Raw genomic sequence first — 13,582 nt, forward strand, 5'->3', positions numbered from 1 at the left:
AAAGACGATAGAGGTAAACAGCACTAGTGTTAGAAGACGGAATTATAAATTCTTCCAACATGTTGTTAGCAGCATAATTAAAGACAATAGCAAAATTTAGTAACCCTCTAAACCTAGAAGGATACAACCTACTTATATTAGTCTAAAGGACTAGACCTTTTAAGGAGAAACCTAATGTTACAACCTATTAGAAACAAACATAACCGACTAGGGTACACCCCACTAGGGAACTAGCAGCTAAGCAGGATATAAGCACGAAGAGTAAGCAGGTCTCACTTAGATACAAAAGAACTATAGTACAAGTTACATAGAGATAAGATAAGGATAATAATCGGTTAAGTAGGGAATCTATAAGCAATTATAGCTTAGCATGTATAAGCGCTTATAAAGTAGACCTATAAGCAATTATAGAATACCTACAGTAACGATTACTAGATTACGCTAAAGGGTAATTAAGGACTTATATATAGAATAAACTCAGGTAGGCTAGAGATTAGACTTCTATAGCTCTTTAGTAATCAACTTGTGATTTATTCTTATATAACTCTTAATATCCTCTATTAGTGCTATTACTAGTACCCCGACCTTGTCGATTGTATGATTAATCACTATACCTTCTGAAGCCTAGATCTAGCCCAACAACTTACAGCACGTCCGACCACTGCTCTTAGTATCAACCTCAACGCCTGTTAACACAAACCCTACTGTCGGATATCTAACTGTAACAGTCTGTTTTGTTACCCGGCTAGAATACGACCAGGAGGTTAAGCGGCAGGAAGCAGCAGCAGCCGGGCTTAGAGATTCTATTACTCACTTTAGTAATGGTAATCAACTTACTTGAAACCTATTGGATTACTCAGCCAGAATACAGGGAGCTGGCCAGCAGCAGCAGCCGGCCGCGGCAACGGCCGCGGCAGCGGAACCCGGAGATCCAACCTCCGGGCTGGCAACAGTGATATCTTCACTACTGCTGCTGCTGCCAACCTACCTACTCTTCTACAACACAAGATATACAGAAGAATACAGTACCAGTTTGATCCTTTGATTACGTTCGATTACTCCCTTACGGGTAACCTGTGATTCCAACAGATTCGATATATTGGCACTTTTGCATAATTGGTTAGCATAAAGACACAGATTAAGCATGTAAGGATCGCGAGGTTTGATATAATTCAGCATCTACTACTTTATGTTAATCAAGCGCTCTAGATAGCTCCTGGTAGAGTCTCTGGGATAGCGACTGGCCGCATTCTCGTGGACAACCCCCCCTCCCCCTAAACTCGAAAGGAGACGGACTCAAAAGTTGAACTTCAGCCTAAATATTCCCAATACACTCACTAGCATTGTAAAGAACTAGATTAATGCAAGAAACGAATGCGAATAACCTAAATTTGCTGTAGAAATCGAACAGCAATAGCCGCTGAAACTCTTGTTCAAGATGGAGGCTAGATGCATCTCAAGGATGCATGTCACTCGAAACAGCCTATCTATACACTCGAAGCTTTTGCCATTTTTAAAGTTCCATCCTTATCCAGGAACTCAATCACCTTCTTCACCTTAGACCCATCTTCATTGAAGTACAAGGTGAAACTGCACTCAAAGGGGTACGTCTCTTCAGTCTTGACTACAAAAACTTCCGAGACAGACGTGAACGCAGCCCGGCGGGCATCAGTGTCGATGACCAAGTTCGAGATGACGCCGTTGCGGAACTTGAGGAATTTTATATCCTTCGCATAGACCTCTTGGAATGTCGCATTGTCGATGCTGAAGTCTGCCGGCAGGCCTAGGACCTCAGGCACTGATAAAGGAAGTAGGTGGCGGGTGCAATCCGGTGTGACGTTGCGATTGATGATGGCGGGGTCGTTCTGAGTTGCACCGTCTTCGTATGATGCCAAGAAGGCTTCAGCTGTAACCTTGATTGACTTTCTGATGTCTGAAGAAGATGGAGTGGAGGCCATGATGAAGCGAGCGTTTGAAATCTTGAGGGAAATATGGATTGTGGTTGAAGGCAGTGGAATAATTGAAAGACGTTGGGCTTGCCGTCTATTTAACTTGAACATGCGGCAGGATGGTCTCCTTATTATCTAACATCAGCTAATTGGAAACTTTGCAGTCAACCTGGGTGCCTGACTTGACTTTCCCTCAAGGGGCATGGATGGGACGAGCAGCCTGCTTGGTAAGCTGCGACAACTGATCATAATGGGGTTATGCATACACTCGTAGCAGATACTCTTGGCGCTGTTAACTTCGCCACTGCAGTTTCTAAGCTGTATTTTGTATACAGTAAGAAATCAAAAGTCTAAATAAGCTCCATTTTACATATACCTTCTTTAGTGCCCCTTTCAAGACAGTGGGGCATCAGAAAAAGAGAACAGTAATTGTATATCGCGTTGCCTATTCAGGTTTCAAGCGGAATGACATTGTTACTATCCCACATTTACTTTAGCTTCCGTGTCATCCGAGCCATAGGACTTTCCGGCGATAGGGGTAAATCCACGAATTAATGCCGTTCTATGAATGATGCTTCACGGACAAGATCAATTGATATGATCCTCATACTCCGTACTGCCATTAACCATTCACATCGCAGACCCATGACTCGTTGTGATGACTTTTTAGCCCCTTTCGGCCTAGTGTATCTTCTACTAAAGTTTAATAAGCGGCCCGAAGCCCCCTTGGTTTTGTCCTAGCTTCGCTCGATGACATTTTCTCCTTCTTAAGTCTAGCTGATCCCACAGACTAGGGTTCACGCACGCATGGTGCGTACCCTTGTCTAGCTTATGTTGATTGACGTTGTTAAGTGCACGACACATTTCGACTTTGAAGACTAGGCCCGGTCGGTTTACTTTCTTCACTGCTTACCAGTACGTTTTAACAACGACACAAACTAGATGCCCGGCAATTAAGAATGATGAAAGACTCCGTTATTGTGTTTTCTCCGTCCCTAGGCGAGGGCGAAGCGGACAGGGTCGGCGATCATCCCAACCACCTCGACGCCGACGCCGAGGCCAGGGCCAACAAGCAGCGCAGGAAGCTTCAAAACCGGAGGAACCAAAGAGCACACCGTGAGTCTTTCTGTCATTGTCTCAATCCATGCTGAGCTCATAAGCTTTGAAGGTCTGCGGATTAAGGAACAAGACCCGGGACTTGTTCAGACGTCGCCCCTATTCCAAGTCAAGCGCTGGCGCCTCGACGAACCTGATGATTGGCCCCCCCAAGACGCCTCTTCAGCATCTCAAGGCCCAACCGCCACGCATGTCTCCCCCCGGCCACCTTACGCTCACGGCAGAGCATCAAGGTTCACACCTGAACGGGCCTGTGTCCTTCGAGGGCCACCGCCCACCGCCGCGGTCCATGCCCAGAAGTCCCTAACACCCCCGTCCTTCGTCTTCTCCCTTTCAGCGGATCATCTTCTCCATCTTGTCCAATACAATGTCTTTCGCGCCTTCGTCTCAAACAAGCGCACGCTCAACACCCTTCTCACAGGGTGGACCGATAAACCTCCCTCCCCAACTACCTGTCCCATCAGCGGACCGTACCGTGACGACACATCCGTCTACCCTCTGAACCCCAATATTCCCTTTTCCCTCGTTCCAACCCACCTCCAGCAGACCCGCTTACACTCCCTGTGGATCAACCTTTTTCCCTTCCCATGTGTCCGTGACAATCTTATAAGGCACGAAGGAAATTTCGATCACTGGGAGCTGCTACAAGATCTCATCGGTGAGCTCATGAGTGTCACACCAGCTCAAAAACGGCAGCGTATACCCATTACCATCACTGTCTCCGACCCCAAACCTATGCGGACACTGCCCCTCACAGCAGGACGTGATGAGGACGAGGTCACTGCGGGCCGCAAGGGACTTATTGTTTGGGGCGAACCGCATGACATGCGAAACTGGGAAGCCACCCCCGGCTTTGTTGCGAAGTGGCCGTGGGTAGTGGAGGGATGCGATGATCTAGTTGAAGCTAGTAACCGCTGGAGACTGTTCAGAGGAGAGGAGCCTATGCGTCTCTCCAAGCCGACAAGGTAGCCGTTATGCTAAATATATCTCAAAGAAAGTGAAAGATGGCCAGCAAACGGGTAATAGGAACTATTCTTATAGTACTGTTAACCATGGATTATACCTTAGCTTTAAATAGGCCAACGGCGACCCTGAAAACGGTTCCGTAAACTTCCTTCAGTATCACAGGATGCCCGTGTGAGTGGAAAATCGACGCAATAAAATCAAAGCTGTAACCTGGTTCTGTATGTGTGAGAGAGAAAAGCAAGCTGCCCTGGTGCAATAAAGCTTACAGGACCCGAAGACTAATGGAGTTTTACGGTGGCACCACGGTCTAGCAAATAGGCGCCGCGTAAGGCAATGGCGGTATCATTTAATCACAAGAGTATCACGAATTGTATGGCCCCACGATTCATGGGGATATTTTTATCAAAGGAAATCATAAGTTTGACTGCATACTCAGAGCTAAGTCCCTCTTGGTTCCCTACTCCTCATCCGGCAATCCTACAAGCTTAAGCGAGTCCCTCCATAGCCGCTTCGCCTTTTCCACATCATAGGCGTGCTGGGCATACCCGAGCGCAGAAAATTTGTCATCCCCATCCTGGTACGGCTCTGCCACAGTGCAGTTGACAAGGTACTTGCCGCCTGCATGTTCCCATGCTTTGCTGACAGCCGCCCACACCGAGGTTGCAGCACCCTGCTCGACACTCTTCATGGTGGGGTATAAGAACTCCATCCCCTTGAAGGCATCCGGAGGCATGTGCTGGGTTAGCCCTGTCTGGACAATGCCGGGATGGACGCTCGTGGAGTGTAGGTGGCGCGAGCCATAGCGACGCTCGATCTCGTTGGCCATGTAAATGTTGGCCGTCTTGGATTGGCCGTAGGCCACACTGGCGTCATAGCCGCCTTTCTGGAAGTCGTAGTTGTCGGATTCATTGATCCCGTGGACGTTGTGGGCCGAGGAAGAGAGATTGACGACGCGGGACGGGAGTTCGGGGGAGGCTGCAGCGAACAGAGCGGGTTCCAAGAGCTTATAGAATAGGAAGTGTGATAGGTGGTTCGTGCCGAACTGGAGTTCGTGGCCATCGGCGGTTAGGCGCAGGTCGGGAATGGCCATGATGCCAGCATTGTTCACAAGAAGATGGATCTTGGAGGTTTTGGCGAGAATTGCGGCGGCGGCGGCGTGGACGGAAGAGAAGCTTGCCTGGTTCATCTCGATAATCTCCATGCGGGAAGGTTCAAAGATACCAGCGAGAGCGGATTTGGCCTTGGCGACGTCTCGGGCCGTGAGAAAGAGGGTGGCGCCAGTGGCGGCCAGGGCGCGAGTAGTTTCAATGCCGATGCCAGAAGATGTACCGGTGATGACAATGACCTCGCCTTTGAGCTTGTCTTCAACGCCCTCGTCTTTGATGATTTGCAGGGCTGTTGGGCGCGCGTCGCCAGGGCCGTTTGGCTTAGCGTGGGATTCAGCGTAGCGTGACATGATTGCGTAGGCGAGGGGTTCAAAGAAATAATGATGAGAAACAACACTTGCTTATTATCACAAGGGTAAATGGTGCGATATTGAGGAGTTGGATTCTAAAGTCGAGTGGAAGCAAGAGAGGAAAGTGGTTCACTTATGTAGTCAACTCACTTAAGAAGTCAACACGGCGCTGTGGATCCGTTGCAGGAGAGCATTTACTTGTGAAGATATGACTTACAAATCACCGTACGCTTTAGAGACCATTTCCGGCGATAGGTAAAACTGAAAGCTGTTAATGCCGACTCTTTATGAAAATTCTATGGATTAAAATTGATTGATGTGTTGTCATATTTTGTCATTTCTTCGTCCTTCGCCATCCCCATCACTGATTCATGACTCGCCCTGATGACCTTTTTTCTCCTTTCGGGCTAGTCACTCTCTACAGATAGTAGGTTCCAGGGACGGAGGGTCCGGTTTTAAGCGTGCTTACCTTATGAGACTATAAACCAAGAAATTTATTACGACTGGTGGCCTAAAGCCAATATGTCAATTTTAATAATGACTACTCTGGTATCTGGGCAGAGACGTTGCTGCACGTGGCTTGAGCCTATCAAAGAAGAGAAATAAAGACTAATGAAGTTAGATGCCGGGATTCCGGGAACGCCAATAAGTACCCTTTCTCCGACCTCGACGACAGCCAACTCAGGTAATCGAGAAGCCCAAGTCCCCGGAGCCCAAATGGTCGACAATTGCCACTCTTTCAGCTTTGTGAAGTCCGGCGATGGCAGGCCACCGCAGACTGAAATGGCATCGCGCTGTCCCAATTCATCTCATGGCCCACGACTTAGGTTCGTTTTTCATTTTTAAAAAAACTCTTTAATTTTGATCTCATTGTGGTATACCAAATCCACGCAAGAGAGCCGTCCACTTCTTAAATGACAACGAGCGACTTTGGTGACCATCGGTAATGACTGGACTGTGGGAACATGTCAAAGTTCCAATCGGATCTTAACGTGGAATTGTTGTCGCAAATCAATGCATCGGTAAAAAGCATCCGTTTGGTTACATCAAATCTAATGACATATATCTAGTATCTCATTAACTACCCTTCATGAGTCTTCCCTTACCACACAAGGAGCAGTCTTTTATTCTCTCTAACATGTAAAGTCAATTGGGTCCGAGACAAAACTGAAGCATTTTTGGAGACATACAAAAATGCGCGGTGAGCCGCGAAATCTTTTTCGATCCGTTAAACCAGTGATCTGCCCAGAATTATTTGGTGTTTCTCTCTATCTCTACATGATAATCTTTTGAATTGATATTTTGCCGGAAAGTCCAAGCTGATCCGAAACAGACCCAAAACTGGAATTTAGACTCAGAATTGTGTGGTATGCAGCGCAAGAGCCCAGGTATGAATCAGGGCTTATTCCGAGATCTTGTCATATCTGGCAGATTAGCATGGAATGTTGCCTAGAAACTCAGCGAAACTTCACTAGTCGTTTACTTCCAGCGGTTCGGTCCGCCTCGAGGTGTGCCGGACGAGTTAAAACGCCCACTCTGTTTCGGAAGATAACCCTCTGTTGGAATCACAGGGTACCCGTACGGGAGTAATCGAACATAATCAAAGGATCAAAACTGGTGCTGTATTCTTCTGTTGTCTTGTGTGTAGAAGAGTAGGTAGGTTGGCAGCAGCAGCAGTAGTGAAGATATCACTATTGCCAGCCCGGAGGTTGGATCTCCGGGTTCCGCTGCCGCGGCCGTTGCCGCGGCCGGCTGCTGCTGCTGGCCAGCTCCCTGTATTCTGGCTGAGTAATCCAACACCCTCAGCTGAGGTTCTCTACGCCATACCTCATGAGAAACCTCGCATTCTGTTGAAATTTATTACCGAAATCAACCAAAACAAACAATAGTAAGAGAATGCACTGGAAAACAAATGAGGCCCTTCATAATTATTAATAAGACATTGCCTCTCCATTGTAACTTTTCAAGATTTTTTTTTACTTATGTATAACAACAGAGAAGGCTTAAAGCATAGCCTCCCAGCCCCATGACCACTATTTTCTTTCTTTTTTTCCCACATTTAAAAATCCAGTACTCATATATTCTAAGACCCTTATAGGGTAGCATTTGACGTATACTATGTCGACACTGAAATGGATAGCTGGTATTATTGCCATGCTAACTGTCTCCGTTCAAGCTGCCCCAAGACCAGAAAGCTTTTCAAACAGCAACTCTCGGTGCAGAAAGACACAAGTGGCCATACTAGGCGCAGGGACCGCAGGGATTACCGCGGCGCAGGCTCTCTCCAATGCATCCGTGACTGATTTTGTCATTATCGAGTACAACGATCGAATCGGTGGACGTGTGCTCAATCGTCCATTCGGCAACCGTCCTGATGGTAATGGCAAGTACTTCGTCGAGCTGGGCGCGAACTGGTAATGCAGCATTGATATCCATCTGAGCAAATGATGAACAGGCAACTGACATGCATAAACAGGGTACAGGGCACTAATAGCTCAACCGAAGAGAACCCAATTTGGACTCTGGCAAAGAAACACCAAATCATCAACACCTTTTCAGACTTCGAAAGCCTGAAGGTATTCACCGAGAAGGGGCAAGTCGACTCCGGCGATGTCGAGGACGTGAATGAAAAGTACAAAGATGCCTATCGGCAGTATGAACAAGACGCTGGCTACACTCTCCGCCAGAACCTCCAAGACCACAGTGCCCGTGCGGGGTTCTCTATAGCCAACTGGAAACCTGGAAATGATCCGCTCTCCCAAGCCACTGAATGGCTTGCTATGGACTTTGAGTATGCGAACCCGCCCGAGAAGACGTCCCACCAATACTCGGTCGTCAGCTTCAACACCACCTTCTACCGCTGGGCCGAGGAAAACAATTTCGTACATGACCCCCGTGGCTTTTCTACATTTATAAAACAAGAAGCATCAACGTTTCTACTAAAGAACGATACCCGATTAGTACTTAACACCATAGTAGAGGACATCACCTACACATCCCAAGGGGTCGAAATTTACAACAACGACGATAGCTGCATAGTAGCCGACTATGCCGTTTGTACGTTTTCATTAGGTGTACTACAAAAAGAGGTGGTAAATTTCTCGCCGGAGTTGCCAAAGTGGAAACGGACCGCTATTCACTCCATGACGATGGGCACCTACACGAAAATATTCATGCAGTTTCGACAGAGCGATATCTTCTGGGACCATGGTACCCAGTTCTTCTTGTATGCTGATTCGTTGCAGCGAGGCTACTTCCCACTGTTTCAGTCGCTTGATCACTCTGAATTTGAACCTGGCTCCGGTATTTTGTTCGTTACAGTTGTTGAACAACAGGCATATCGAGTCGAGTCGCAGGACCTCGAGACTACACAGAAACAAGTTATGACTGTTCTACGACGCATGTTTGGAGAGAATATCGCTGATCCCATTGATTTCTTCTACCCTCGGTGGAGTTTGGAGCCTTGGGCATTCGGGTCATATTCAAACTGGCCGCCTTCCTTGACCCTGGAAATGCACCAGAACCTGCGCGCCAACCTTGGAAACTTGTGGTTTGCTGGCGAGGCAACTCATCCACAGTATTTTGGATTTCTACAAGGCGCTTGGTATGAAGGTAAAAATGCAGGTGAGGCAATTGCCGGGTGCATTGCGAATAAGGATTCGTGTACTCGGGAGAAGGCTTACGAAGTGTTGAATGGAACAACTAGCTTTGATGCATACTCCAAGGTCAATGGGTGGACAGCGGATAGTTTTATCAAGGATAAAAGTTCCTAGGAGCATAGCATATAAGTGTTAGTAATCAAGGGTAACATGTTTCAATTTTTTTTTTAAAGTATTTATTCAATTTTGACCTCATTGTGGTATGCCGGATCCACGCGAGACAGCCGTCTATCTTCGAAGTGATAACGAGCGACTTTAGGGATCATCGGTAATGACTGGACTGCGAGAATATGTTGAAGTTCCAATCGGACCTTAACACATAATTGCTGTTGCAAATCAGCGCTGCAAGGGTATCTGGCATTAATTATGCCCAATCCTCACTTTCTCATCCTTTCTGCGACATCTGACCCTCCCGCATATCATCAGTCCTGCGTCACATGCGGTTGGTCGAACCTGATTTGGCTAGCGCTCGTTCGTGGCCGACTAAGGCTGCGAGGTGGGATTATTCGTGGGATGTTGAAGCTTCGACGAGGCGATAGTTGGGCATTTTGTCTAGCTTGCTGTAGACCTGACTCGAGATCGGGGTATCTTATCTTCTCATCTGCCACGGTTGAGTCGTCATCGCCCATGTGGGACAGTGACTCGGTAGAAAGGTTCGGTCGTGAGAAGCGGTTGAATGCTATAATAGTGTCTCTGCCGGCCTCGACAGCATTTGAAGGTGGAGGCACACGGACTGACCGGCGTCTGAGCTGTACGGGGTCCTCTTGAATAGGCTGGATGCCCATGTACTCGTAGATGAGGCTGAGAATAGGGATTGAAAGTCCGTGGACGATAATCGAGAAGAGCGCAAGCCAGTAAACTACTGGTCCTATCGCACGGAGCAAGTCGGTCACCTCGCTATCCCCAGCTGCTTCGTCGAGCTTGGGGAACAAGTGACGGGCGTGCTCAACATAAAATGCAGCCCCAACACCAATTGGACCAAAGTATCCCATGAAGAGTGCTTCTTTCCAGTCTTTGATAGTGTTCGGCATAAGCTTATAAGTAAGAAGCACGGCGGGAATGCGACGGAAAGCGAGGACAAGCGCACCAAGACCGAAGAGGCGGCCAGGGCTGATGCCGGTGATGTCGGAATTGAACTCGCTCCACGGGATAATGGTGCCAAGGTAGATGAAACCGCCGAAGTTGAGAAGCACATCGATGCTAGCGTTCACTTCGTCGTGTCGCTTTTGCGCCTCGGCTAGATATTCTCCATCCCAGTTGAGGGCGCTGCCAGCGACGAAGCAGGATAAAAGATCGTCGGTTCCGATGGCTCCAGATGTGCCCATCATGAAGAGCTATTGAGGTGTTAGTGACTTGGAAGATCTTCTCCTTCTCTGACTGCTTACACCAATGGCGGTTGGCACGAGCACGTAGCTCTCGGAGTCGATCCACTTCCTGTATTTCTATTAGCGCCGCTGCGCTGCCTCTTCTGTCTCCCGATGACTTTACCTTTTGACAGAAAACTTCAGAGCAAACCTAATCATCGTTCCCACCACGACTCCATAGGCTATGCTCATCAAAACGAAGTACAGCCAGGTTTCGAGGAACCAGTTTGAAAGCGCGACACCGACACCACCGCCCTGGCGGGCAACATCTCCTGCTCGTGGTAGGAGAGTCCGGGCAACGGCATGCAAAGTCGAGTCGTCGGAGTGCACATCAGCACCCTCTGCGTGCCGCATGAGATATGTGGCAAGCATCAAAAATGGAAACCCGAACCCGTCGTTTGCACCGGCCTCCGAAGAAATGATCTCACGCAATGAGCGTCTAACATACTTGTCGGAGAAGGGACCCTTTGCTACAGCCTGGGACAAGACTGGGTCGGTCGAGGTGACGCAGGATCCAATGACCATGGCTCCCAAAAGGGTTACTTTCGGGATGGTGGCAAGAATGCAGATGGTGGTAGCCAACCACATCAGTGTCATGATGGGGATCATGAGAACGAGCATGTCTTTCCACTTGTTCTTCTGGTATTTCGCGGGAAGCTGGTAGCCCGCCATGACAAGCTGGATACCAATCATAACTCTCATGAGGCCCTATGAAACGAAGAACCAGTCAGTACAATAGCCCACAACCCGGTGTTCCCATGTTACGTCTGAGAACCTGGTGTGGCTATACGTACGAGAGTGATGTCATTAGTTTGGCCAGCAACGGCCGAGCCCCATCTCTCGCTATCGAGGAATTTGGCCGCTATTGGACCAAGGCAAATACCCAACACAACGGCCGGTACTGTAAAAGAAGCAACATATCAGCGCATGTTGGCTTGTCAGGATGCATGTCTGCATCTTCAATGCAAGAGTGGCCAGGTTAAATAGATCGTCAGGGGACAGCTTACAGGCCTCGCCCAAGTACCACGCATTTTTAATCTTCACAGAGAGAATTCCATAGAGAATGATGAACCCTCCTGCAGAAAAAAGCAACGATTAGTCAGAGTCAAATGGTCTAAGGCTTGGGGTACCCACCAAAGACGGCAAGCACAACATTCAGTTCGCTAGGATCAAGAGTAGGCATCTTGGCTGTTTGATTGTGGCTTCACCTCCAAGCTTTTGGATCTCCGTGTGCCCAGAGGCCGTGGTGTGTGAGTGATGAGGTATGCTGCCTTGGCCGGCAAGGGCTTTGAGTAGGGGGAAGATCTCTTTAGCTGGTGCTCATACGATGAATGCTTGTAATGTCTGGGGGAAAGAAAAAAGACAAGAGATTTCAACCAGGTTCTGAAAGAGAAGATAAAGGATTATGAACAGTGTGTCTAGAGAATGAAGAAAATCCCGCAAGATATGAAGTCAGAAAGCAAAAACTTGAAATGACGAGGGACATAGACGTTTCCTTTGCTCCTTGTGGTATGACGGTCACCCGGTACCCCAGCGCTGCTGATGGATAATGGTCTGGTGAGCGGCGGGAAGGGCGAGTGATTCCTCCTCAGCGCCGAGAGTCGGTCTATTTAACAGTGGTATGTTTACCAGGGACGCACTTGGCCACGGACCAAAAGGGAGCGTCTTGGCCGCAGATCGCGGGGGGGGGATGTTATTTTGGAAATGGAATATGGATCACAAACGCTTCTGATTCAGAGCCAAGTACACCCCGTAGATCCTGATAGCGGATTATTGCTACCTGTGGCTATGAACGGTTTCCTCGGAGAAGCACGGGAAGACAGGGCCTGGTCAGGTACCTAGGTGGGAGACACCGGCTATTGCACCTCCCACTCGGAAAGAGGGTCAGAGAGAAAAAAGAATGAGCCAAGAGCGGCGCTGTCTGGTTCACCAAGTCGCAACGTCGTCTGGCGAAACGCCATTGCTTACGAGTCGAGATTTGGATTTGCCATCCTTCTGGTCAATTTCGGACACTAGGCTGGAGGTGTCTTACATCGAGAAGTCTCGTCAGGGAGGCGCTTGTCATTGTTGGTGTTTCCGTGACGAAAATCCGTGGGGGGCAGGGACGCGTCTTACCTCCCGCTACTGGACCTTGAAGAATTTGAAACTGGCTGAAGGCAAGGAGACGGCGGATACCGCATAAACCTCACAGAGTTAAGCCAAGATGGCTGGCTGGCAGTCTGGGGTTGATGTCAGCGTCTATAGTGCTTCAGAGAGGTCCGTGACAGGCCTTCAGATGGAAGCTCGCAAGTGGACGGCGGTAAGTGTTAATCTCCTGGGAGACCCGTATCTATGTGAGAGTGTGGAGTTGAGCAGATTCTCCTTGCTGTGGCATATGAGAGATTTATGAGTAGCCAAGTAGCTTGGCTCACTGTCCATGTCTCCGAGTTCAATCGAATACTGCAATGGAGTTGGCTGATCATATTTTTGAATGTCAATGCTTTGAGGTCAAGTAGAATGTCGTTCCCCGGAATGCCAAGAAAATTTTGGGCGGCGGGCGGAGATGGCGACAGGTGGGAGACGGGACGAAGAGACGACCACGGGGAACAGCGCGCAATACGCGCGGGGAGGGCTTAGGTATGGGAAACTGGTACAACATTACTTCCTTGAGGCAAACAGATTGTCAGGTAACTGTCAATAAGGGGGGGCGGCCAAAACCTGCCCAGAGAAATAGAGTGGACTGCCCAGAATGGCGAATATTGGACAAGAATCTTAGTGTCTTAACAAAGTGACTGGGCGTCCAGGGCCGTCGGCGGATAGCGGAGTCGTCATTGGACAAAATGTCGTCAAAGTAGGCTTGTGGCCCGCCCTCAGACTCTCGGCGGAGGAGCCCGTATTTCACGGCGGTGTCACTGCAGCCTCGGCGCCAAGCGGAGGGAGCAGGTCCTGTTGTTGTTTTCCGCTAGGTGGAAGTGGAGCAAGGGCGGCGTGGCTGGTTAAGCCGGGCAGCGCTGCCGATGTGACGACCACCGTTGAACCGGCCAAGGAGGAATTGTCTTGGTCGGACATTGTCATAGGGCGCCTGTGTTCTTG

At 48.8% G+C, this 13,582-nt stretch overlaps 5 protein-coding genes across 5 annotated transcripts; 2 read left to right on the top strand and 3 right to left on the bottom strand.

Moving 5' to 3' along the window:
• Positions 1 to 1,487: 1,487 nt before the first annotated feature.
• On the bottom strand, positions 1,488 to 1,958 carry EsH8_VII_000871 (uncharacterized protein; the record flags this gene model as incomplete). The annotated part of the gene is made up of 1 exon (XM_083271004.1): positions 1,488 to 1,958. The coding sequence occupies one exon, from the start codon at positions 1,956 to 1,958 to the stop codon at positions 1,488 to 1,490; it is 471 nt and encodes a 156-aa protein (XP_083128561.1).
• A 950-nt stretch (positions 1,959 to 2,908) lies between these two features.
• On the top strand, positions 2,909 to 4,034 carry EsH8_VII_000872 (uncharacterized protein; the record flags this gene model as incomplete). The annotated part of the gene is made up of 2 exons (XM_083271005.1): positions 2,909 to 3,065; positions 3,118 to 4,034. The coding sequence occupies 2 exons, from the start codon at positions 2,909 to 2,911 to the stop codon at positions 4,032 to 4,034; spliced, it is 1,074 nt and encodes a 357-aa protein (XP_083128562.1).
• A 454-nt stretch (positions 4,035 to 4,488) lies between these two features.
• Positions 4,489 to 5,487, bottom strand: EsH8_VII_000873 (uncharacterized protein; the record flags this gene model as incomplete). The annotated part of the gene is made up of 1 exon (XM_083271006.1): positions 4,489 to 5,487. One exon carries the CDS (start codon positions 5,485 to 5,487, stop codon positions 4,489 to 4,491), a length of 999 nt encoding a protein of 332 aa, XP_083128563.1.
• A 2,118-nt stretch (positions 5,488 to 7,605) lies between these two features.
• EsH8_VII_000874 (uncharacterized protein) lies at positions 7,606 to 9,260 on the top strand (the record flags this gene model as incomplete). The annotated part of the gene is made up of 2 exons (XM_083271007.1): positions 7,606 to 7,901; positions 7,964 to 9,260. The coding sequence occupies 2 exons, from the start codon at positions 7,606 to 7,608 to the stop codon at positions 9,258 to 9,260; spliced, it is 1,593 nt and encodes a 530-aa protein (XP_083128564.1).
• A 308-nt stretch (positions 9,261 to 9,568) lies between these two features.
• EsH8_VII_000875 (Cation/H+ exchanger) lies at positions 9,569 to 11,693 on the bottom strand (the record flags this gene model as incomplete). Its single annotated transcript, XM_083271008.1, has 6 exons — positions 9,569 to 10,480; positions 10,532 to 10,580; positions 10,662 to 11,218; positions 11,305 to 11,411; positions 11,518 to 11,586; positions 11,645 to 11,693. 6 exons carry the CDS (start codon positions 11,691 to 11,693, stop codon positions 9,569 to 9,571), a joined length of 1,743 nt encoding a protein of 580 aa, XP_083128565.1.
• Between the last annotated feature and the right edge of the window lie 1,889 nt (positions 11,694 to 13,582).

The sequence above is a fragment of the Colletotrichum jinshuiense genome, chromosome 7 (genome assembly GCF_051148585.1).
Source record: "Colletotrichum jinshuiense chromosome 7, complete sequence".
NCBI lineage: Eukaryota > Fungi > Ascomycota > Sordariomycetes > Glomerellales > Glomerellaceae > Colletotrichum > Colletotrichum jinshuiense.